We start from the raw sequence: 25,470 nt of genomic DNA on the forward strand, positions 1-25,470 counted from the left end.
TTTAGAAGCTTCAAGAAGGACAAAGCACCACTTAATTCTTTTCAGGCAAGAAGTTATTCAGTATATTTAAAGACACTAAACCACTACTTTGAGCATAGTTTGTGGCCTACCTGTGACTGGGGACAGAATATGACACAGTTATGCTCAGCTCTACCTTCTCTGAATGAAGTTAGCATTCAGCAAGTGCTTGTTTTTCAAATTAAGAATAATTAAGCTCTTAGTCAAGTTCTCACCTTAGTAAATTTAATTATATATCACAGGAAATGAGTTGTGTTAAACCCCTTGTGTACCATCCCTTTATTCATAGTCTTGCTTCAGGAGCTGGGCCTGACAGGTTTATCTCCTGAACACTGCATTTATAGCTTAAGTATTTTCACATGTTACCCAATAAGTGTTGAGAACACAAAAAAGTAATATGCCAAGTAAATTTATGGAGAGTCCTCTTTTAAATTTCTAGAGTATTTTTGTATTATTTTGCAAAGTTTATGAGCAGAAAACCAAGTGTACTCTTCCCTCAAATCAAGTATTTTACAAGAAAGACACATTGGCTGTGAACAGCACATGCAATGACACCTGCATGGCGAAAAACAGGTATACTGATTGTACGACTTGTTAAAGCTGCTCATCTTTCATCCCGTCTTTAAGATACCTAAGTTAAAGCTGGTTTTATTATTCTGGTTTCCTAATTACAGGTAAATGCAAGCATGCATACAAACAGAGAAGAGGAAAAAAAGTCTTGCATCCTTTTTTTGCAGTTTTATTTTTCTTTTAAAAACTTTTTTGGCACTACATAGTTCTGTAAAGAATAGAAGTGACAAATTTTTAAACACATGAAATCCCCTTCTAGTTTATTTTTTTTAGAACAATATATATAAAGTCTGAAGCAACCAAAGTATGAATACAGCTAATAGAAAATAAAGAACTTAATTTTAAAAATTCTCTCTCTTTACAGTTTATCAAGATAAAACAAAAACACAATTCCCCTTAAAAATAGGGTAATAAAATAGATGAAATTTGTATCACTTGGTTTTGTGATACTAGTAAAAACTATAGTTCATATCTATGTACAAATGATACAGTTTAAAAACAGTCTTAAATAATCTTGTATCTAAACATGTTGCATTAAGATTTTAAATCAGAACCTGAATTTTTCCCCTCCCCTCCCCCCACCCACCCACAATCCCATTAAATTTCACTTTTTCTGTTGAATGTAATTCAGATTCAAGTGTGGGTGTCCTTGAGACAGAAGCGAGAACCGCTGGTTACTCTGCATCAGTGGACCAGCTAAAAGAAAATGGATTACAATTACTTCAGCAAATTAAATACAATTAACAGTGCTTGGCTATATTCAATGTATTAATCTTACTTAGAAACAAAGCTATTTACTAGACTGACACAAATGCTTCTGTACAACCCGTTAATGGGACAATGCGCTATTACTTTAACCCTATCTCCAAAATTCCCTCAGTATCATCAACACATCATTTTGTTGCATTACTTTAGCTATTTAACAAAAATAATTTCAGGATTTTTAAATGGGTCTCACTTGAAAAGCTTGCTACAGCCAATAGATCAGATTTTGGAAAAAAGGATTTGGTGCCAGTATCTCTCGTTTTGTATTAGATGACCCAGCAACACAGAAACTGCAAAGCCTCCAAGTAAAATTTGGGCATAGTTTCTCTCTTAGTGGAGCCAAAGGTCTTTTTCCTACAGCCTTTCCCAATCCTGCCAGATGCTGAACACCTTTACCATTCACTAGCATCAGAAAGAGTTGAGATAACGTCAGTCCTTCAAAGTACCCTGAATAACTGAACCTGATCTAATTTTGAAGTTAGTGCTGCTTTGACTGCAGACCTAGATAACCTCCAGAGGCCCCTTCCAACCTGAATTCTTCTATGGTCTTGCAACTTTTTATCTATGTAAGTCATTCCACAAGGCAAGGTACAAAAGCCAAATAGAACTAATTGGGACAAAAATTTCTTCATATTCTTAACACGCTCATGGGCAAATTATTGTAACCTCTATTGAAGCAGAGGTGGCTCTACAGTGAGACAGCAGCAGTGAAGGAGAAAGAGGCTGGAAGTGCCACAGACTGCAAATTGGCTCAGATTTCAGAATTTGATTTAACCCTTTCCCTCCCACAAAGATTTTCATCCATCCGTACAGGAAGCCGAAGCGTTGATTTGACTCTTGGATTCATTATGGTTCCAGGGAGCCTAGCAAGTGAAACATGATTCTTTGGCTTTTAAAGCCTTTGAGACAGTAAAGAGACATGTTGCATGAGCTGTTGATTCATATACTAGTTCTAGTACCTTGAGGGTAGAAAGGTTTGTTCGGTGGGTAGCTGGCATTTCCCTGCTGCATGTAGTTCTGAGGCATATTGTAAGGCCACGCTCCTCGGAGGAGAGGAAAATGGGTAGGGGTCCCATGGTCCCAAGGGACAGAAGGAGGGTTCATTTTACCAAACTGTCCTTGGAAACCCTGATCTATTTTTCAATTGAAAGGGAAAAGCACATTGCAAGTTGAAATAATAAAACAGTAAGTCACAAATACAATTTACATCTTAAATAACATTTTGCAGGGGACTTAATGCGATTAGTCTGATGTGCTACTCTTTTTTTTTTTTTTTTTTTTTAATTATACATCAATAAAAATTACCACCTAAATTACTTCATTATTCACTATAATAGAATTTATTGGGGAGGAAGACAGAGGATGAATCAGTATTAAAATCAAGACCTACGATTTTACTATTCCTATGTTATTCTCATGATGAAAAATACAAGGTCTGAACAACGTTACTAATATCTGATCCCACACAGATATTCACTATCACTGACATAGCTGTGACATGAAAGCTATTATCCTACTGCAAGAAATAATTCTCAGATGTACACTGGAATTCCACTAATACTTGTATGCTTAAGAAACTTAATATCTAGATCATCGGACCAATGTAAAATTACTTTTAGAAAGAAAACCAAAAACTTTTAAAATAAGTACACAAATTGTAAGCTATTCTATTTACAAACCCAGTGTTACTGCAGCATTAAGGATGAGAAATCAAGCAGCCAAGGAGGCAGGATGCAACAGTTGATGCCAAATGCTGTATTGCTAATCCTGCTCGTTTTGTTCATAGCTCCCAATTTTATAAGACACAGCAATGCCTGCTAATTTAAAAACTTCATCAATGTACATTTTTAAATAAATAAATAAATTTAAGTAACTATCCCTCAGTACATCAGCTCCCCTTCAGGCTCATCATAAAAAAAACCTTGCAGACAGACTTTCATTAAATAAAAGCAAGCTACGTGTCTAAAAAGAACAGTAACTTTTATACAATAAAACATGAAGCATGGCCCTGGAGTATGCACGAAAAGAAGTGGTCTGTCTGAAACTTCTAACGGTCCTTCTTCTAATCAACTGCCTACTGAAAAGAAAGCAAAGTCACTTCTTCCAAGTCAAGGTTATACCAGCCAAGACAAAGTTTCCACTACCTTACTGTTCCCAAATTGTCCTAAGCAAGTAAGAAAGCAGGCTTCAAACAGAGAGCAGACAGCTCATCTCCACTGTGCACCTACCCAGTGACCCCACCTTAATAGCATCTAAGCCGAGAAGGAAACAAAACTGATTAAAATACAAAGAGGGTAAACACAAGAACTGGGAACTAGGAAAAGGAGTGTGATGAGACTGGAAATAGATGGAAGTTGAGGCAAGGGGAAAAAAATACTGTGACTGTGACTGACAGCACAAGAAAACTGGGAAGTCGTCTGTGCCGGCACAGAGTAGAAGCAAACAAACTGAGAAAGAGCAAAGGGAGAAAGACTGAAGACACGGACTGACTGGCCACATGATGAGAAATGGGACTCGTTAAGGGAGAATGCAGCAGGCACTAGGATTTGGGGAGCTTGCCTGAAAGAAGGCAGCTACCTGGCTAAGAAGACCTGTGGTTGGAAGGAGCTGCTTGAGAAAAAGTCAGAGCTGGTGTGGACATGGAGGAGGGGACAGATGAGCCTGGACAGAGAATTAAGATCAGAAATGGAGAGGTAGGAACAAAGCACACTGAAGGCACAGAAAACACACTGGTAGCAGTTTCTGTATTCTCTCAAATATATTCCCCGCAAAGCTCTGAAGAGAAAAACATGCATCTCCAGCATCTCAACAAATATTTGAAACTCATTGGTAAATTATACCTCATCCAACACCATTGACTCAGCTGAAAATCTACTGTTGCTGTCAATCACCTTATTAGTGCAGAGAAAGGCTGTGCAGGAGATTCAAAATATCCATCTTGTGATGAATGACTGCATCAGTATATTGTATGATGGATATTTTTTTTTAAACATAGGAGGAGTTACACAGTCAGAATAAATTGAAAGACCATTATCACGATCTAAAGATCACAGTTTAAATTTAGGGGCTGCTACAGTTTATGTTGCACAGAAAAGTGTATGGGCTTTAATTACTATATACTGTTTTTCTCAGCCTCAAACATACAAATGTACTTGGCTTTGGTATGAGGCAAAAGGCTGTTGCCCACTTGTCGCAGGGAAAATCTGTATAAAGTATTTTCAGGAAACAGCATTGAGATTATGGAAGTTAAATGTGGCAGGATAAACTAAAGGAAAAAAGAATAAATAAGATCATGTTATATTGCACTAAATGCAACAAGGCAATATTCAACTTGCACGACCATTCTCAAAGTTCGTAGCTGCAGTCCCAGCATTCATCTAACAAACTACGTAACACATAAATGGAAACTGTATTTGTAAATATATTCACAGAAATGTGCTTTAGACTCAAACAATTACTGGAATGTTTCTCAGTTGAATGCATGATTTCTCATGTGTTGCACAGCTGTTAATGGCAGATAGGACCAATGCCTAAAAGTTACAATGATCCAACTTGCCTAACATTTTTTCCTATGAAAGTGTTAAGACATTGAAGGTAATGACTTAGTTTCTTAAGCATCGTATTTTTAATATAAAACAAGTTAAAAGAGTTAGCTGTTTCTGTAACACTTAACACTTGTACACAAAGTGCGAGAGGTTTGATACAACAGAGAAGAGTTACCTGAATTCCCCACAGTGCCATTGTTCACCAGTGAGTTTGGAGTCACAGGATTGTGCCAGTGTCCCTCATGAGAAGTGCTGGGGATTCCCATGGGCCTGGCAGCAGGCTGTGCAAAGATGATACTGGGATCATTCAAGCTTACACTGCTCTGGTTATTTGTGGTGCTGCTGCTGCCAGATCTCATAGAAAATGGAACATTTGTAGAATGAGGAGGGTTACCCGGTGCAGAGTGAATAACGGGCCCATGAATAGGCCAAGAAGTGTTGGGAAGCTGAATTTGGTGATGGTGCATCTGAAGTAGTCCCAGGTTATGCAAGGTGGAATACTGACCTGGGGGAGATTGGGGAAAGTTAAACAAAGGCAGCTGGACCTGATGGGGTGGCTGTGCACCCTGCTGTGGTTGCGGAACGTGCTTAGACTGGGATATTGGTTGTGGCTGAGTCTGGTTAATGGAGGCTGGCTGAGAGGAATTCTGTGTAAATTGTTGAGGTTGTGGAGAGTAAGATGACTGATGCGAATCAGACTGGAGGGGAAAAAAAAGTATGTATTTCTGATTAGTTCACTAGCTATTTAATGGTGTTTTTCTTTAATAAGCACCCACTGTATTAGACTATTCATAAAAAAGGCAAAGCACTCCCCAGCAACACCCCAAATACTGCACCCAAGTTCCTGCTGGTTTAAATAACTGCAGTTCAACTGACACTGATTGTCACCATCAGATAATTTGGTCTGTTAATGTGGCACATCCCACCATCAGAAACATCATTCTGAGCAAACATTAGCCCCAAGCTCTTCATTAGACTTCCTTACACATCTGTTTCTGATTTTTTAATCAGTGTCTTCCCCACCCTACTTATTTACAGCCCAGAATTTCATTAACTAATTACCTTACTTCTAAACAGAGTGGTTCTTATTACTATACACAATTTAGGTAATCCCAAAGTAAGCCCCTAATATTTCTGTAATTTTTATTTAATCTGCTAAACAAGAAATTGAAACTCCAAAAACCCAGTTTCAATCTACATATCCTGATGTTAGGCCATGTCTAAAGGCACAGAAATAGCAATTATTACAGCCTTCGCAGAGCTCTTACAAACCTTTCCCTTTCACCAGCAACAGAAACAGGCATGAGTATTTCATCTGTTTGGTACTGCAACTAAGCAGAGAAGCACTTCAAGAACTGGGGTGGCTGGGAAAAGAGTTGCCCAGTTTATCTGCCAAAATTTATTACCCAAGTCTGGATTAACCTAATCTGGTTTTAAGCACTGAGACAAGACGGTGATGGCATAAGATAGGTGCCTCCAAAGAGAAATTCAAATGACAGACAGCTACCTAAACCAGAGATTATTACCTGCATCTCAGATCTCAGTCTCCCCCTGGAGCTGCTTGTCTCCCTCCATAGACTACAGCAGACAGCTAAACTCCAAGTAACTCAGCTGCTGTCAAACATCTGAAGTTAAAGGTCTCTGCAGCTTGTCACTATCCATGACTGCTCGCCTGTCCATTTAAATTGGCAGTCACTTTTCTTCAATAACCGGAGGTCTGCAGGACTTCCCCACGCCAGCCTTTCAGAGCGTTCCTTATAGCAGCATGCTGTGTGTCTTTGCCTGGGCAAAAGCTGAAGCCCAGAAGGTGGGATTTCTCCCTGCTGCTATTCCAACTGTTCCTGTATGAGTGCCTCCTATGCCTTTCTATCAAACCAGGAAGACAAGGTAAACCTGGGATTTGAAAGACAACAACTAGTTTAACAGTTTACATGTTAGCACATGCACTGACTACAGCCTTCCTGCAAATATTAAACCACCACAAGCATGCATTGGACACGCCAGCAGCAGGAGAGGAGAAATGTTAAAACTCCAGCCTCTTGGTCTGCTTTCCACACTCATGCTTTCGCTTTTCTCTCTCTCTCTTGCTCCACTAACATTCCCCCTTCCCATTCTCCTCAAACAATCCCTGGACAGCACATATTCACCAAGAAATCCTGGCCAAATGACAACCATGCAACACACACACAGAGTCCATGACATCCAGATGACACAAGAATGTGCACATGCAGTAGGTCCAGAGTGCATGATGTGCCTGACTGTGTGTGCACCCCCATGTCCAGCTTCAATTTCCCAGGCAGAAATACAAGGCTCCTAAAAAAGACACTCCTGTGTCATGTGGTAGCATGGTGGCAGTTCAGCCCTTTACTTACATGAGAGCTGTATCAGTCCCTCCTTAACAGCATATTATTATAGTAAAAATGATGTCATAAAGTCTCTGTTACTAGAGCAAACATTCTAATAAATGCTTGCTGATCAGTTAGGAAATACTTTATACCAAAAGTAGTAAACTGAACAAAGAGCATTAGTGATCAGCAGCCCTGATTACTGTGTTTGCTTACTTGCCAGCTTCTTCATTAGCAGGCACATGTTTCTCAGACTAATAGCTTAAAATTAATGAATTTCTGCCGTATTCTGAACTCCAAAAACATTAAATGCCAACAGCTGTATTTGCTCAAATACCCTCTGCTATCCATCTCCACTTAGAAGCAGATTAAACAGATTTTATCTAGTTCTATAAAGACTTGAACAAATTCTAAGAGAAAACTACCAAAAATTTCCCCATTGTTCTGTTTGTGCTTCCAGTGTGTTCTGGCAGACTTTTACCTTGTGTATCACATCTGAATTGAAGTATGATTCTTCTGTGTTCCCTGCCTGTTCGTGACAGTCCCTGAAGACAGTTCTCTTAAACCACAGAGAATCATGATAGTCACAAACCTAAGTCGCCAGCATGTTAATGATGAGCTGTGCCTTATTCCCTTAGTAACTCCAGAACATTGCCAGAATAACTAAGCACAAGACTTCAAAAGGCACCCTAGCTTAAATCTCAAAGATAGTGAAGCTGGCCTTTCAGAATTGCAAGCTATCTCAAGTGAAATTTGCCTATGTAGTTTCCATATTGAAAGACTGTAAATGCTCTCCTAGAGACACTACATTATAAATCAAAATTTCATTAACTGGCAGAGTGCAATGTTGTCATCATAAAGTCCAAAATTTGTTGAGAAAAAACTGTGCAAACCTGCTCCTAACATGGCCCAAGATCACTGGTTTGCTACAGCTTGCTTACTACAATACTATAGCTAATTGGAACTTACACATTCTGATGACTGTCTAGTGCGCAAGGGTCGTTCCACCTGCTGCTGACTCACAGCCACTAGCTGTGAATTTACCATGCTTCGGACCAACTGGGTGCCTAATTAAGGAACAAAAATGTTAATAAAACACAAGGTTATGGATGACAGAAAAATGAACACAGAACTGGGAGTGAGCGATACCTTAACTCTCATGTGACACAGAGTAGGTAAATCACTTTAACCTCTCCTTCAAGTGTAAAGCTTTCCCTCTACTGGCAACAGCCAACATTAATAGGTACAGCAGCTAAACCCAAAATCTAATTCTGAGTAATACAAATTCTAGCATGAACAAAGCTCATTTTGCTATCAGGCAGGAGCAGGTTTCCATGCTACTGCTGTAAGCAGTGGGATTTTTAAATAGCAATAGCTACAGCAGAAACTTCTGGGCAAAGACAAAAAAAAAAAAAAAAAAAAAAAAAAAAAGAGATAGTAGGGGTATTAAAACACAGAAAATCAGCAAGTTTCTCTCTGAAGTTCATTTATGATTGCTTTCTCTACTTTTTCTAGTATTGCAGGCACCTAAGGGCCTAATTTGAATGGGTTTGCAATTAGACTTGTCTCTAATTATTAACAGTAATTTGAAAGCTGGATCTAGCTTCCTAACGCATCTGTATGCTTTTGGAAGTGTTACTTTAAGACCACTGATTTTTGGTGAAAATACATTTACTTACCTCTCACAGATGATGGAGGGTTAGCTAACATTTGAGAAACATTTGGAAGAGGAAATGCATTCGATTATTACTATTATTACTACTCCTAAATGCACCCATTGTGAGTGGAAGACAAATAATGCAATACCCTGAAGTACACTATACTTATTGCTGAGTACATTTTTACCACCCATGCAAAGACTGTATTTCAGGAGGCATTACTCCCCTTGAAGAAAAGCAATACTTAGACTAAAAGCTGTATTTGCAATGACTGAAATCATTAGTTGCAGAAATTTTTAAAGCTAATTACCAGGTCTGTACAGAAACCTAGACAGAATGGACCTCAGAAGTTTCAAATTATACTAACAACACATAAACTAGCTTACCCGGCACGCTATTATTTCTCTGACGGGTTTGTTTGAATTCAGGACAATCTCTTCTAACATGACCCACATCCCCACAGATGAAACACCTTTTCTCTCTTGTTTCTCTATCATCTTCTTTAACTTCTTTTTCATCATCTTTCTCATTCTCCTTTTTCTTCAACCTGAATAATAATTTTTATCAGCAATATCACAAAACCACACACACACACAAAAAAATCGCTGTAGAGTTGTTATATTGGTATGTTCAAACGAAATCGTTACATAACCAACAGCTGTACCAAAATACAAGTATCTTAGGCATCCCAGAAAAACACTTTCAGAATCAAGGCTGGTTAACAACATGTTTGTATAACCTTAATGAACTTAGAAGCTCCCCAGAATTGTCCAGAAGCTATCTGTATTAGCACAGAACTATACCTACAGTTAAGTAGGCTTAGCCTGCCAGTTAGTTTGGGAGTAGTTCTGTGCAACAATCCCACTCAGTCAGAATATACACAAAACAAATTAGCTGTGTCTTGTAGATATAACCTCCCCCTGACTGAAGACAGCTTATTTCTCTATAAGAGTATATTAGCATTCTGAGCCTAGACAGGATGTGAAAGAAAGCACTGAGACTCCTTCAAACACTCAGTACTAATACAACAAACAGAAGAAGAACTAGTGATCAAGAACCAAGACAAGAAATAAAGGTCTTTTTCCACATGGTATCTGTAGGATTGTTAAATAGTATTTTGTGAGCTGTATATACAATTTGAGAGAGATTCTGTGTGGCTGTGCTGTAGTAGCAGTTGTGTGAAGAGCAGATCACAACTTCTTTTCCTGAGGCAGATGCAGGGAAAGAGGTGATGCAATTCAATGTGCTAGTGCTTGTGAGGAGTATGTTAAGGGAGCGGCTAAAAGAAATAGTCAACCTGTGACCTTAGGGTTCTAGTCCAGTTTCATGTATCTTGAACTTTGCTGACTGAACAAAAGGCTGTAAATAAGGACTCTGTAGCAAGAAGAGACCACGAATCTTTTGAAGAATTACAGAGCACACAACTGAACACAAGGAGCAAATGAAAAAGCCCAGACTTTAATTTGCATTCTAAGGGCTTCAACAGGTTTTACAAGGAGTCAGACAACCTATACTGAATGGGTCATTAAAAATCAAAAGACGTAAAAGTTTGAGGAATGCACATTCTCTGTCAATTCCTGCTAAACTCTCTTTGGAGACATTGACCTGCATGTACTAGGGGCTCCTTTTGCAGGAGAACTGGATCCAAAACTCATAAGTGCAATTAATGTACAAGTGCAAGATCACTAAATGACTGGCACTAGTATGATGTTACAGAAATGCACCTTAACTATGACATTTTAACTACTCCCAGATTTTAATAAATGAACTTTTACCTGCCTTGCAGAGGTACGTTATCAGATCTATAGAAAAATTCAAATTCAACACTGTCTTCCGAACATGATCGCTACAGGAAATCCATTTTAATACATTACAAATTGTGCAGTCAGGTAACATGGTCTCCATCTGAATGTTTACACTACAAAAAGATAATTTAGTGATCTAAATTTTAAGGTAAGCTGTAACTACAGATAGATCATGAAGCAAAAGTATTCACATATTATAGACTGTTGATTTTACTCTGTGTGTGCTTGCATAAACACTCTAAGATTTAAAGAGATGACCAGAAATAGTCTTAAGAAAAGGAAAAATAGGATGGGAAGTTGAGTATCAGATATGAAGCTTTGATTTTCTCTACAATTCAGCATATTCTTAATTTCCATTAAAATTTCAAATATGCAAATCTCTCCTGATTTAATCTCAAAAATTTTACGTTAGCTTTGTATATTACTTACCTCCTCCTCTTTGGACAGTCTTTCATGTAGTGACCAATTTTTCCACAGACACGACAACATCTGTCATTGGGTGCCAATTCCCCATCAGTCAGCACTTTTGAGTCAAAAAAGTATTCCTATCAAAACACATCAGACAGATACAATATATAAACCATTCACTTACAGGACTCAGAAATGAAAGCAAAATGGACAGCTTTCACCTCCTATTGTTCCCTAAATTTTACTACTTCTTAGATTATAAATAGTCCTTTTCTTCTCCTAGATAATGGCAGCTTTTTCAGAGATGTGAACCAGTTCGTGCTAAAAAGGGGTATTTAGTCTTAGGGCCAGAGGCTGTATTTGCACAACAGCTTATCCAGGTTCCAGCCTACTGCCTACCTTCTGCTTCCCCAAAGGCTCTTCAGAGGGCAATTTTTTGCATATGAGCTATTTTGGTATCTGAGTCACTGCTTGTATGCTTTCCGAAGCAGCCTATGTCCATTCCCAAATGACATGATCATATCCCCCTAGACAGAACAAAGCTCAGGTGGGAAACAGATGGAGCATCTGCACACCGACCTGTATCACTCCCCCGCCCCGGAACTTGCTAAGGACAGCTGCAGTTCTGATGTGTGTCAGCACGAAGACCACAGTTTACAGTCTCTGAGCTACATAAACATTGTGAAAGTACTATCTTGCTTGGAAGATTGAAATAGAGATACAAATAGAAATGTCCTAACCCCGGCTCAGGAACAAAGTCCTACTGTAGACAGGTAATCTACTGAACCTCTTTGCTACAGTTTCCTCTCTCTATGACTAAGTTGCAATACAGCGCATTTACTTAGGAAGGAGATTGAGAACTCCTTTGTTGCGCGCTTTGGAGAAATAAAATGCTATGTAATACTATTGGCATTACTTCCTTCACATAAGAGACGGCTCATATGCATGCTAAGGCTGCTTTCTGTCTTGCCTTTTATCCTTATGTAAAATGTTCAGTGAAAATCTGAGATGAGGCAGAACAACACAAACAACTACATACACAAACACACAGTGCATGTTTCCCGGAAGCACTATAGCCTTGTGTTGAAGATGTATGCAAACAATTAAAAAAAAAAACCCAATCAGCAATAATATTTATTACATACGCTCACATATTTTTCAGTTAACAGATAACTACATCTACACTGTAATTCATTATTATTTGTATCACATTAGTACTCAAAAGTCCCAATAAAAACAGTTCCATTCTATCAGGGACAGCACAAAACAGAACACAGTCACTGCATCAAAGAACATTTAATACAAAACTCAGAAAAAGCACAGAAAAAGTAAGTAAATGGAAAAGAGAAGATAGGGAAGGATGAGGGGAAATAAAAGCTTTCAAAAGATTTTCAAAATCCCATAGAAACACAAACCCTGTTGAAAGCCACTGGGAGAACAGTCCTCTAAACTGTCTTAGAAAACACCTTTCTAAGTAGATTTTTAAAATATTAATTCCAGCTGATTTATTTGCTCATATAAAAATAGTTCTGACTCACTATGCAAATTTCAAAGGTCAACTGATAAAAAAAAGTTGATCATCATCATCTGCCTTCCTTAAGTAACAATCCTTACTTTCCTCACCAACTAGAAAAATAAGTAGAATGTAACATCCCAAGAATCTCTTTTCTTTAGCTACATGAATAGCTAGTGAAGTTCCTAAAGCTGTTTCTGGGTTTTATAGCCGATTTTGCAGTTTTCTGCAATACTTAATGTCACACGATGAAAAGTTTTATAAAAAAACAAAACCAAAACCCAATATAAGCTTACTTTCCCCAAACCTGCCAAAAATACCCATGACCTATCCAACTACTCCTGTGAATTTTATATTGCAGGAGCCCAATACTAAGCTGCACATTTTATGCAGATGATGCATAATTATGTATATTGTGCACACCAAATTGATAAAAACATACAAGAGATTTGCTTTGGATGCATCAATTCAGTGGACAAAGAAAAGTAAAAAACATACTAAAAACTATGAAAACTTACAGCTTCTCTTCCAACAGTTGGGTAGAATGGGGTACCAAATAATTTTCTCCCATTGATAAATGCCTTCATTATGAAATTGGTCACTATTAAAGAAAGACAAAGTTGTTGGAAAACAACAGAAAAGGCACAACGCATTAGAAATTAGTCAACATGAATCATTAGTAGACATTAACAGCTTACTTTTCCTGGAGACTCCAGCACCAAGATTATGATTCAAGTCAAAAGGATCTGTATAAAGAAGGGAGAAAACCAAATCAGGAAAAAATATGCTGCAACCATTTTTTTTTTAATTTTAACACAGAGAATTCCATTTTACATGCACTCACAGAGTACATGACAGCAAAGCAATGCTCAATGTTTTAAAAATATGTGACTAACCATAATAAAGCAAGAGCAATTTATTGATGTATACTAAACGTTAGGAGTCTAATCTGATTTTGTAAGCTGTAGGACTTGCAAACAATGCTTTTTTTAAATATTGATGGTAGTTTCCTCACATAAAGATCCTGTGCAAAGAGAACAGATCCTCAAGCAAGAGCATTTATCACCCCCCTCATTAATGGAACAAAAATTCAGCAGATAAGTACCTTCAATGGCAATACATTTGGATGTCCACTGTTTCTCAAATGTAGTTAACAGCTTCTTCTGCCGGATGCTGATCACATACTCCTTGAAGTCAAATTCTTCAGTGTAGAATCGCAGCAACCCTAGCCAGAGTTCTCCAAGTGATTCAGTGTTCTTTCCAAGAGAAGGCAGACGCTTCTTCTGCATGCAATTGAAGAACAATTTATTCAGCTGCAGTTACTGAAGTACTTCTCCTCCTGAACTACCTCTCTAATTATGAGTTTGTCTACCACAAACAGCTTTACTTGGTTAAAGTAAGGTTAAATCACTACAGCTACCGCTACCTCAATCCTGGGTGTTTATTAAGAGTAAAAAGTATTTTTCCTGATTTATGTTATTTAGAAATTATTTAAAATAAACCAAGAAAAAGCAGACATTCATTTCAGAAAAACAGGACTCATTTGGGAAGTTATAATAATATGGATATGGAAGTTCAACTACTTTTTTATATATTACACCATTAGAAATGTATTACTTCCCATAAAAACAAGCTTTAAATTTTAGCGACTCTTCTGGAATTAGAATATTACCAATTCTTCCATGTCATCAAAGAAAAAGGCATTCCATCCATCCACCATTCTTTGTGGAATCTGTTTTCCATCAAATATCTGCCGAAGTAGAGAGGGATACAGTTACCACTTTAATTCAAAGTCACCATAAAAGACTTGCAGTTTTGCTGGTAAGAAATAATACAAAAATATAAATCTTTTCATTTTAACAATTACATCTTACACAGGCGGAATTTCCCATTGGTAAAAAGTTTGAAAGCCTTTTTGCATTATTGCTATACGTCTCTCAAATTATTTGGTATTTTATTTTGACTTGTTCTTTGCAACTAAGAAAACATGACTGAATTACCTCATCAAGATTCCGACATCCCTCTTGCCCACAAAATCTCTAAGGAGACTTTATATGACTCCTATTACATTTTGACTTTAGTAAAGCCAAGGGGAAATTCCACTGTTATTTAAATGCACTCTCAGGGTAGCAATAACAACCCCCAACCACGACTAAAGTATCAGCAAGAAAGTCTGAGTCTCAACTGCAGTGCTTAAGCCAATTTTCCTCTCGCACGCAGACAACAAAAAAGTCAGAAAGGGGTAATTTTCAGAAGTGTTTGGGAGTTCCAGACTGTATCCAGGAAGAGGGAGATAGCTGACTAATTATATTCTCCCCACCCAGGCAATGAAGGTACAGAACACGATTTTCTTAATAAGTTTCCTGGTACATGTAAAATAGCACCTTTAAAGTGTACCAAAGCATTAGTTACCTTTTTTTTTTTTCCTCTCATCAAATCATAAAATAAAATTTTTCTCTTACAGATAAGGTGTTGAGCAATAAATAAAACTTCTGACAGTAACTGATGGAAGAACTGGAGTCACATCTCAAGAGCCTCTGTCACAGTCTCATAATTACAATTCCCTTCTCTCCATACCACCTGCCAATTCTTTTTTCTATCCTGTTCAGCATATAAATATCATCCTAAGACCAAAATCCCAAATTAAATGTAACAGCAGAACTTAGGTCCAACAGATTCCCAATTTTGTTGTAATTTTCTTGCTAAGTTTTACTCACTAAAACCAAGTGGGAGTTAGGAACCTGCTAATGCAGAAGGGCCACATATTTCACTCATCCCCCTGATCCTAAAAGCCCAGACTTCTCATATTTGGCTTGAAGAAACAGTGCATCTATTTTCATAGCCTTTTTCTGAAAACCTACCTCCTGAAGAACTGGAATAACTGGTGGATTTCTCTGCTGTAGAAAGTACAAAACCATAAGAATATAGGCATATGAGGACAGACTACCACGGGATGCATCTCCAATATCGCAGCGCTGAAAAAACACATTTTAAACAAAATACTGAATTTACATTTTATTATTCAGGACTAACAGTTATGTCAGAAAGCAAACAGAAACCCCACCAGTAACAGAAAATACATTCATCTCATAACTAAAAATTGTTTTATGAAGCCTGAAAAATAAATGTCTTTAGAGTCAAGTGCAATCTGGCAAATCCACAGCACAATTTCACTAACATAAAAGCAGAAAAGCTTCTCACAGCCAAAATATTTTTTTTTAGTTTATAATGTGCTGAATTGAAAAAAAACAAATCAAACTCCCCAAAACAGATATCCCAACAAACCTCCACATCTGATGTCCAAGCTTCAATACTGTAAAATTTAATTTTCCTAAACTCATGTTGCTAGAGCTGTTTCTATGATTCCTTATTGTTTTGGTTTCCCCCTTGTTGTTGTTTTTTAAAATAATTAATTAATAGGCAAGTATTTCCATGCTTTACTGGCAACTTAGGCAACACCTGGCATTTTGCTAGCGTACGTACACATACCTAACTAAACCATGGTCTAGCCTGCACAAGACAGCGTAAAACAAGCATCGATGAATTACCTTACTATGCTTGAAAATCTTGTTACAGTATAACCTTTCTACATCACCTACTTCTAAGCTACCCTTTGCTTCAAGTATGTGTCATAACAAACAACACATTTTTTAACCTCCTAGGTCTGGTAAAAACAGGGATTTACAAATTACTTTCACATTAGGAGCAGCAATGACAGCTGTTTCCTGTTTTTTCTGCCAATGCAAACAGAGGAGGAAGCATTTTGCTTAAACACAGAGTATTTGTACAGCTATGAAGTCACCTCCATACATATACATTCAAGAGTGTATTGTCTTTACAGTAAGATTTTGAGAATGTATATAATATTATGCAATACTGCAAAAAAATGTAAGATTCATTATTATAAACACAAGGTGGTTTTGATCTGGACACAGAAGTGACATGGCAATATTCTGCACTAATGTGACCACACCAAAAAAAGTCATTACTAGTCTTGGTGACAGTAAAATGAACATGTACATTCCATTCTGGAACAAAGTTATTTTATTCACTTTGAGGCATTTTACTACATTAACATCTGGTAGCATGATACACTCTCTATAACCCATTTCTTATTTGCCCCTGTTTCATTAAGCTTTCTTTGGATGCATTTGGGGAGTGTATTTTAATAGTGCAGCTTGAATAAAAAGAAACACCATGTTTCAATTATCAAAGGCTGCAGAGTATAATGCTTTGTTAGAATATCATTAAAAAAAAAGATGCAGGGGATTTAGTACTTGGTATTTCCAAACTCTTAAAGTCAAGTGCATGTCCTAAGCACATCAAGTAGAGACTTAGGCATTCATTCATCAACTCACACCTACTCCTGACTTTTATAGTAAGTAAAACAAGGCAAGTAGGCCAGAAGAAAGCTGCAGTAATCACTGGGCGGGTCCTAGATATGGAAACTTGGGAAGCCCATGCACAGCCACAAGCCCCTACATCTTACAGTTACCATTGTTTCCAGTTTTGTTTGAGTTGTTTGGGTTTTGGTTTTGGTTTTTTTTTGTATTGTAGATGGTTTGAAACTGAAAAAAAAATGTAAGTTTTCCTTTAATCAGCCTCTTCTTAAGACAAAAATCTTTCAACAGATAGCAGAATATACCAGGACTGAAGAATTTGATTCTGACACGCATGATCAGATGGAGCACAGTCAGCTTAAGAAAGTGCACTTCATACTAATAGCATTCTACTGTCTCCTTTACAATTGGTATTAGCAAAAGGTAAACTCAGTGGCTGTGTGAGAAAACACTGTATCATACAAGTAAGTACCTTCTTTTTATATTACCTTTGCAAAAACCTTCATTGTATAGCCCAGATATTGCACTCTAGGATCAATAGCTGCATATGTAGCCAGCATTCTTGTGTTATGCTGTGCCTGGGAAAAGGAGGGGGAAGAAAAAAAAAAATCAAACAGGTGTTTCAATGTACTTTATGGTCAATTATAGTATAGTCTGCAGTTCAAGCACAGGAGACACATAATACAATTGGAGGGTGAAAAATCACAACAATATTCCGTAAAATTAATGCAACATTTCCTGCAGAAACATAACTGAAAGGTGTAATCAGAACAATATTAATGCAGTAACAACAATAAGAACCTTGGAAAACACCAGCAAAGAAGTAAGTCCATAAGATGACTCACATTAGGACAAATTCCACAAATCGCATCTTCTTCACAGGTGAATGTGAGCCCATTACATAAGAAATCATGCAATTACACTGTGCTAGATGTAAGCTGGGGTGAGATGTACTATTCATGAGAGCAGAAAGGCCATGGTGAATGTGGCACTAACAGCTTTTCAGAAGCATTCACAAAAATGCTTTGTGTGCCATGATGCTGCTCTGCCATCAGGTTATACAGCTACTTGGGCTGGGCTGAAGGTGTGGGCCACTGAATTTAAATAATGTGGAAAAAAAACCCTAACGCAAAAAACCATTTTCATTCTCGTTTCAAAATTATTCCCTCAAATGATTGAGAGCGCTATAATGAATTAAAAAGCTTTCTTTGAACACAAAACCAAACACAAACAGATGCTTACCAGTGTATTGTATAAACTGATATCTCCTTCTAAGCCACTTCGTCTGTGTTCAAATTTTACTATAGGCACTTTGGCTGTTGTTATAGGCAAGATGTTTCTCAAACCTGGGGAAGCAACACTTTAGTACATAAAACATTTCCATTAACTACATATATAGTAAATGTAAATATAAAACAGATAACACTTTGAAACACCTACCTGGATGCTTCTTAAGAACTTTTGCCAAACCTTCTATTATTTCTTTACAGTTTAATTTCTAGGAAAAAGAAGTATCACAGCTTCAGATGTTAAAACATGGATCCTATCCCAACAAGCACATTTACTATCAAACATGTATTTCATAGAGGAAAAGTCTATGTACTTAAAGAAGTAAGCAATGAGCCAGCACATGAATTTACATAAACTGGTGATTCTCTATGGGGACATCTACAGTATACTAAATGTGTAAAAGTAAAATAGGCTCTATCTTGCTTCAATTGTGCAGAGTGCAACAAGCCAATGTGCTACTAGCAAAATCCTACATTTTCTGCGTACAGAAGTCTTAACTGAATTAAAAAAACTTAAAGAATTCTTGAATTTAAAGTAGTAAATTCTATCAATTTCAAAACTCTTACCTCTGCATTTTCATGGCCTTCCAACGTCATGCAGATATCTAGATCACTGTCCCGAAACCCAAATCCATTCTTTGAAGAGCCAAACAAGCAAAGTCTGGCTTTGTCTGATGAAAAGAGTAGACCAAAAAAACATAAATTCTTTTACAGTTGAATGGTAAGTGCTTACTATGGAATATTGCTTAACTGAGATGTGGAGGTGCCCATAAAAATGAGCTTTAAGAGAGAACTTACAATGTCTCTTCTAAGACTTCACCTTTGATAAAGGAGGAAGCACAATACTTGAAAAAATCTTTATAGAAACTAAGGTAGGATAAAGCCCAAGTAATTTTTATGAGTGAGGTATGTTACAGAGTTACTATAACAATTAAACAGCATCTCTAAATGTGATGCAATGTTTTGTGGTAAGCAACTGCACTTTCCTATTTTAAATACACGAAAACAATGTGCAAACCCTGTCACCAGTGCAGCTTTACCCCACAGGTAAGACAGAGCTACTCTTAGGGTAGTCCAAGCAATATTTCTGGTTCCACTCTTACTTTATCTAGGTTGCATATTTTTCCTCTGACTAGCTAAATTTAGTCAATCAGTAAGTTCCTGTAACCATAACATACTGTTCAAGAAGATGCAAGCAATAAGATTAATATACTTCATGGAACACTCTTTCCCCAATTGTTTTGTTTACATTTTTGTTTGAAACACAGTATTATGATCTATTTTCATTCTTGTAAAGGAAAGCAAAATTATATAACTGAGAGGAAGCAGTTTCTTCCTAACTGAAAAGGATACATTTATCTGTTCAACTGAAATCAGTGCTAGGAAAATATATACAAACACCTCTTCACAGCTTTTTCCTAGCCTTTAATAGAATCAGAAATCTTAAGTCTTTCAAGGTTCTCTAACAGGTCTCAATCCTCAGCTGCTGCCAGTAAGTGGAGGGCACAGCCAGCAGATATAAGTGCAATTCACAGTTCCTTGACCATAGGCCAGCTACAGCAGAACGGATGGACTTCTGTGTAAAGCAATGGACTGGAATTCAGGAGACCTGGGTTTAGTACCTGGCACTAGTACTGTTTTACAACACCTACAAAAAAAATCACTTTGCATTTCTGTGCCTTGCCTCCCATGGTTGTAGTAGGATACTTTTGCCCGTTTTATAAAAGGGATGTGAAGATAACAAACTCATTAGGATTTCTAAGATACTTAAACACTGGTGACTAGGCAACAAAAGTACTTGGCCCAAGACCCAGATAACCCTAAACCCAACTGGCCAGGGCCTATTCAAACTTTCTTTTTGTCCTGACTGCTATAGTCCTGTATCTTTATTGTTACTCTTGCAGCTCTTCCTCCACTCCAGGGACATTTCCATGGAATAGCATTGAGGGATGTTCAGTTTAGAAGTCTGCAAGATAGCTTTACATACAGAAGAGAAACCACTGCTTTAAGCAAGGAAAACAAGCAATAATGAGACAAACTACATCTTCATGCCCTGGACAACATGAATGAAAAAAGCATTATCAAGAATCACTACCTACTGTTACATACCATTATACTCTTTTCGAATAAATCTTTCCAAACTTGCCAGAATTTGTTCTCTGTTTTGTTGCTCAGATAAAGGAGGGGATAATTCATCTAAATAAAAACAAGTTAAAACATAGTCAGATGTGACATTCAGCTACCTCAAAAATCTTTTTCAGCTAATTAGAAGTATTGGATACCTTTTTTTTTGTTGCTACATTTACTTTCCTTGAATATGAATTTTTCTTTTTCATGATATCATTAGAGTTGTTAGGATTTTATTTCAGACGTCTGATTTTTCTGCAATTATTCAAACACAGAATGGCTTGGTGGGCACCTCACATCCAGCCAAGGTTAACCCACCACAGCACCCAAAAGGAGCTTTTTCCAAAAGAAGCCAAAGAATTTGACAAACACAAAAACTAATTTTGCCCAGAGCCTAATTTCTGGGAACACTAGTAACTTTTTACAAACCCAGTGAAGAAATCCTGTATAGTATTAGTTTCTCAAATCTGCTATAAGAATTCGGTATCACAACCATGGATTATATGAAAATAAAATTATTGATCAATTTGTAGCCTAGGGTAACTGGAAGAGCTGCTTCCTACTGAATTTACTATAATAAGTAATTTAATGCCACAGTTTTTATTTTTTCCAGATTACAGATCACAGTTTACAGTGGAGTACAAACACTTTTCCAACTTACCAAAACATCTTTTACAAACTATATCAAGTATTTCCCGAAATCTGTCTGTCATTGGTGGTAGTGGTTTTAGATCAATTTTCTTGAAATCCTCTGGGCAGTCATTTTTGGAATGTCCATCCCGTTTGCAGATGCTGCATACTATAGTTGGTGGCTTTTGTGGAGGGAGGGGGGGGAAGTGCACAAATGCAATTTTACTTCTAAGATAGCAACAGACCTAACATTTCCAGGTAAGTCATGCAACCAAGAACATTTAACACATGAACAGCAACAGAGTCTCTACAAAGAACAGAAGAACACCTCCCAATAGGCTGCATTTAGTTCTCACAGTGCCTAAGAACACCTAGAAATTCTACAAGAAAGTAGAAGAGGAAGGGGCAGGGAGGGGGGTGGAACTCAAAACAAACAAAAAACAAACCCCAGGATTTTTATTTTCTTGTGTGGAAATCAGAAAGCTTTCCGTAAAATGGGGCAACACACCATTTATTCCAAACAGCATACTGGTTCAGTGTTTTCCAGTCCTGAGCAACAGATACTCTAAAAAGGCTACAGCTACCATTCACAACAGACTGAAGCAATCATCAGGAGAATCCTGTCATCCATCCACCCTCAGTTTTAGTGATCTAAATGTAATAGCCCACTGATACATGACCGGCTCTTCTTAAATACACAGCTTACCTTTCCCGAAGTCAAAATAAACTTATCAAACACATAATGCATTTCTTCTGTAGAGAGTCTGCCTTCATCTTTGAGATCATGAGCTTCCACCATTGCTTTGCAGTTGGGCGAGGTAGCTGGTGTGCCAGTGCACTTACTCTTCTGTAAAGACTCTGTAACCAAACTCTGTCTATTTTCAGCATCAGAAAATTCATTACTAGAATTTGTGTCATAGGGCTGATGTTCACTGCAGTTACAATGGTGGCTTAGCTCACCTTCAGTTACACAAACTGAAATTTCTAAATCATCCCTCTCTTTCAGTGATTTTTGCTTTAATTCACAGCATTCATTAGAAATAAGGGATAAAGCTTCTTCTTTGTCTTCATCGTAACTAGAGTCCAATGTTGAAAGTAGCAAGGAGTCTATGTTCCTGGAAGTACATCTTTTGGCTACAGCTTCTACCACTTCATTACATTCAAGTTCATTCTCTGGTATGTTACATCCACTTCCTATATTTTGTTTATCTACAACTTTTTCTCCTTGTGGAAGGCAACAGTTGACTACAGGCTCTTCAGATCTTGTGGATTTCTTATTATTTATTTTCCCTTTTTCTTTTTTCTTGGTATCTGGTTTGGATTTAATCCCATCTTTACTTTGCGGACATGCAAAATATTTATACGCTGTCCTAAATCGCTCCAGGATGTACTCAAATACCATCTGGCTATTTAGACTTCGTGCAACATTCCTCTTTAGTGCAAAAGGATCTAGGAAGAAAAAGAACAATTTCATTACTAATCTTTAATTTCTACATTTCACTAAAGCAGCTGAAATACCTAAGTTATGATACGGCAGTTAAAAAGAGATTCCTACAATATAATCCAGAATTGTATTTGGATATACTTAGTAGGGCCCACAAGGTTTTTTGGACTTCTTCCATACAAAACACAACACACGTGTGGCCATGAATGGTTGGCTATCATAAACTATTCTAAACAGTGTTATTTAAAAAGAAACCACAGGTATATTGTACCATTATATTATGGTCAATTACTAAACTAGAAATGAAAATAAACAAAGGCAAAATGAATGTAGGCCTGCCTGAACTTTTTTCCTTCACTGAAGAAGGATTTGCATTTCCCTTAACAAATTGATTTCTCTAAGAGTAACATTAAGGTTATAAGGATTATATGAACCAATCTCACCAGGTTTCATTCTTAGTCCTTCCTAGCGATTTCTAGATCAAACATGTTTTCCATGTAAAAAGAGCACTTGCATAGTTGCTATAAATTTGCCTGGGAAGATAGTATCAAACTGAGATTCTGTTACTTCATAATTTCAGTTACAAACTTAACATTTAAAAAAAAAAAATCAAAAATTAAAAACAAAAAACATAAAACAAACAAAACAACACAAAAAGACCAACAACAGCAGGTATCAGAACCAGAATGCAATCTGTTATTTGGAATTATTTTCCTTTCTTCCTCAGTAATTTGCCATTTCTTCTTACAGGTTTTAGTTTCCCACATGCTGAATAAACACTACTCTAGTTTTAAAACTCTCTAGCTAAAAGTGACTGAAGAAAAGAATTGGGAGAGGAAATTAAAGCCACAGAAGTGATCTCAAAACCCACTATTCAACATGTGCCCCAACTTGTTTTTCTCCTTTTCACTTTTCCTTCTTGCTCTTCTTGTACCTTACTGACTTATCCTTCAATATAACTTTAGTAACTAATTCTCTGTCTTTATGATTTTCTTTGACCTATTTCTCCTTGCCCTCTTCATCACTTCATGTGCGTTACAGAAAAGCTACTTCATCAACATCTCTAGAAAGTGTCCAAAATTCATTATTTATGCTTTTATAAAAATATCACCTTAAATGGTTTCTTAACCTTCCTCAAATACCCAGTTTCTCTATTCTTAACGCCAATTCAGAATGTTACGCATTGCTCTGTGTCTTTCCCTCTTAAGTATTGTTTACATATTTTTCTGAATTGAGGAACAGAAATAAGGATGTCTTCTAGCTATAAAGAAGTAATGGACAAAATAATTTTCCTTCTTTCTCTCCCCAACATATATAACTCAAGCTATGTATTATCATAAAATTCATATGGTCTCGCTCCCTGAAAAAAGCGCTTCCCTTAGCAGGATACTCAGGCCCTGAAGCATAGCCTATGACATGACATTCAATTTCACAGTATGGAAATACTACCAACAGGGAAAGGGACAACTGCGGGTGCTGGGGGTGTGGGGGTATGTGTTACTTCGATGGATTTGCTCCATTTCACTCTGATCAGAGCTAACCTATAGCTGGAAACACTCAAAATAACATTGTGGGTTTTGGAAATGCAGCTGGAGGTGCTGAAAATTCATAATATCAGATTTATTAAAAAAAGAATAAATAATGACTTATAGAAAGAATGAAACATATAGAAATAAGAACAGAATGGCAAGAAACAGTGAGACAAATTTACACTTTGTACTTCAAGGACCAAAGTTGCAAAAAAAGTAGTACTAAACAGAAAATTTGTCTTTAAACAGACTAAATAGCTGACAAAACATAAAAAAAAAATAATTACTTTCTCCCCTAATTATTCATTTAATTTATTGCCCAGACTTCTTGTGAGAGACCTGTAAGTCTTAGGTAAATAAAGATAATAATGCAGGATGACTACAGAACTAGAGAAGAGTATTATCCTACCTTCAATGGCTATTCGCCTTTTAGGCCAGTTTTTATTCTCTCTGGTCAAGAGTTCTTGTACCCGTATGCTGATGACGTATTCCTCCAAAGCAAATTCCAGTGTGTAAAACTTCAACAGTTCTAACCACAGTTGCCCCAGTGAAACTTGGTGAGGGGTTTTGAATGCTAAGAGAGACTGAAACACATGGACAAGAATGCTCAACTACAATAAGAAATGAGAATTCCCATTTTTTTCCTGGTTCCATCCAATACAAATGTTTAAACATAAAAAATAGGGACAAGAGGTAGAGTATGGTTTTCAATGAAATAAAGCCATGACTTACATTGCCGTGTTTCTCCTTTGCATTACTTTGGTTGTCCACTTCCGAGCTTGTTACCTTCTTGCCACCACCTTTCTGTTGTTCAGCTTTAGTTTTACTTTCCGCTCCAACTGAGTTTTTTGCTGCACCATTTGTTGGTGGTTTGTACTCCCACCGTACAAACTCGTCTTCTTCTATACCTTTCAGCTGGTGGTCATCTGGCCTCTTTGAATCAAAGCCTTCAATCTAACAACAATTAAAGTAGCTCTGAAGCAAGACTGTATACAATACATAAAACCATAAGTTTTCACCAAAGGTAACACTGACAATTGTGATATTTATCCCCCTCAAGAATAACTGATGTCAGAGAAATAAATTCAGAGAATTACAGAAGGAAATATTTGCCTCTTCTCCAAAATACAGCATGACACAATTGCACAGGCTATAGCAGCTGCCTTTTTAAAAAAGTCATCAGAATTGTCAGGCATCAACTGTGTGAGGATTAAGTACCAATGTGTTCTATTTACAAATTTCTTAGGCAATCAAATTCTGTGTATTTTATGACCTTGCAGAACACAGAAATAATGTCAACTTACCCAATTGCCCAAATAGGATGGTAAAATACGTGGTTTTCTTTGTTGAAGGAAAAATATCACCATTAAGGCAAAGGAATATGAGGGAATCCCACCTTCAGCCTGACAGTCAATGTGACAGAGCTGTAAGAGAATAAATCATTACTTTTCTGATGTAACATCAGCATTTTAATTTAAAACCTA

General features: G+C 37.1%; 1 protein-coding gene across 5 annotated transcripts in view; it reads right to left on the bottom strand.

Moving 5' to 3' along the window:
- Positions 1-716: 716 nt before the first annotated feature.
- TUT4 (terminal uridylyl transferase 4) overlaps positions 717-25,470 on the bottom strand; it is a 50,537-nt gene continuing 25,783 nt past the window's right edge. For 4 of the 5 annotated variants that reach the window (XM_075037108.1, XM_075037106.1, XM_075037107.1 and 1 more), the window contains exons 10-30: positions 25,291-25,410; positions 24,719-24,940; positions 24,396-24,570; positions 21,720-22,462; positions 21,045-21,195; positions 20,366-20,452; positions 18,824-18,927; positions 18,408-18,465; positions 18,210-18,313; positions 17,456-17,545; positions 15,489-15,602; positions 14,300-14,377; positions 13,733-13,910; positions 13,326-13,373; positions 13,146-13,228; positions 11,136-11,251; positions 9,288-9,448; positions 8,213-8,310; positions 5,074-5,596; positions 2,313-2,486; positions 717-1,284 (exon numbers count right to left, since the gene is read on the bottom strand). In XM_075037108.1, the coding sequence (XP_074893209.1) occupies positions 1,193-1,284; positions 2,313-2,486; positions 5,074-5,596; positions 8,213-8,310; positions 9,288-9,448; positions 11,136-11,251; positions 13,146-13,228; positions 13,326-13,373; positions 13,733-13,910; positions 14,300-14,377; positions 15,489-15,602; positions 17,456-17,545; positions 18,210-18,313; positions 18,408-18,465; positions 18,824-18,927; positions 20,366-20,452; positions 21,045-21,195; positions 21,720-22,462; positions 24,396-24,570; positions 24,719-24,940; positions 25,291-25,410 (3,519 nt within the window). In that variant the 3' untranslated portion in view covers positions 717-1,192. The remainder of the gene's footprint in view (positions 1,285-2,312; positions 2,487-5,073; positions 5,597-8,212; positions 8,311-9,287; positions 9,449-11,135; positions 11,252-13,145; positions 13,229-13,325; positions 13,374-13,732; positions 13,911-14,299; positions 14,378-15,488; positions 15,603-17,455; positions 17,546-18,209; positions 18,314-18,407; positions 18,466-18,823; positions 18,928-20,365; positions 20,453-21,044; positions 21,196-21,719; positions 22,463-24,395; positions 24,571-24,718; positions 24,941-25,290; positions 25,411-25,470) is intronic. The other variant, XM_075037110.1, reaches the window with a different exon arrangement.

Source organism: Buteo buteo, chromosome 10, assembly GCF_964188355.1.
Source record: "Buteo buteo chromosome 10, bButBut1.hap1.1, whole genome shotgun sequence".
In the NCBI taxonomy this organism is placed as follows: Eukaryota; Metazoa; Chordata; class Aves; order Accipitriformes; family Accipitridae; genus Buteo; species Buteo buteo.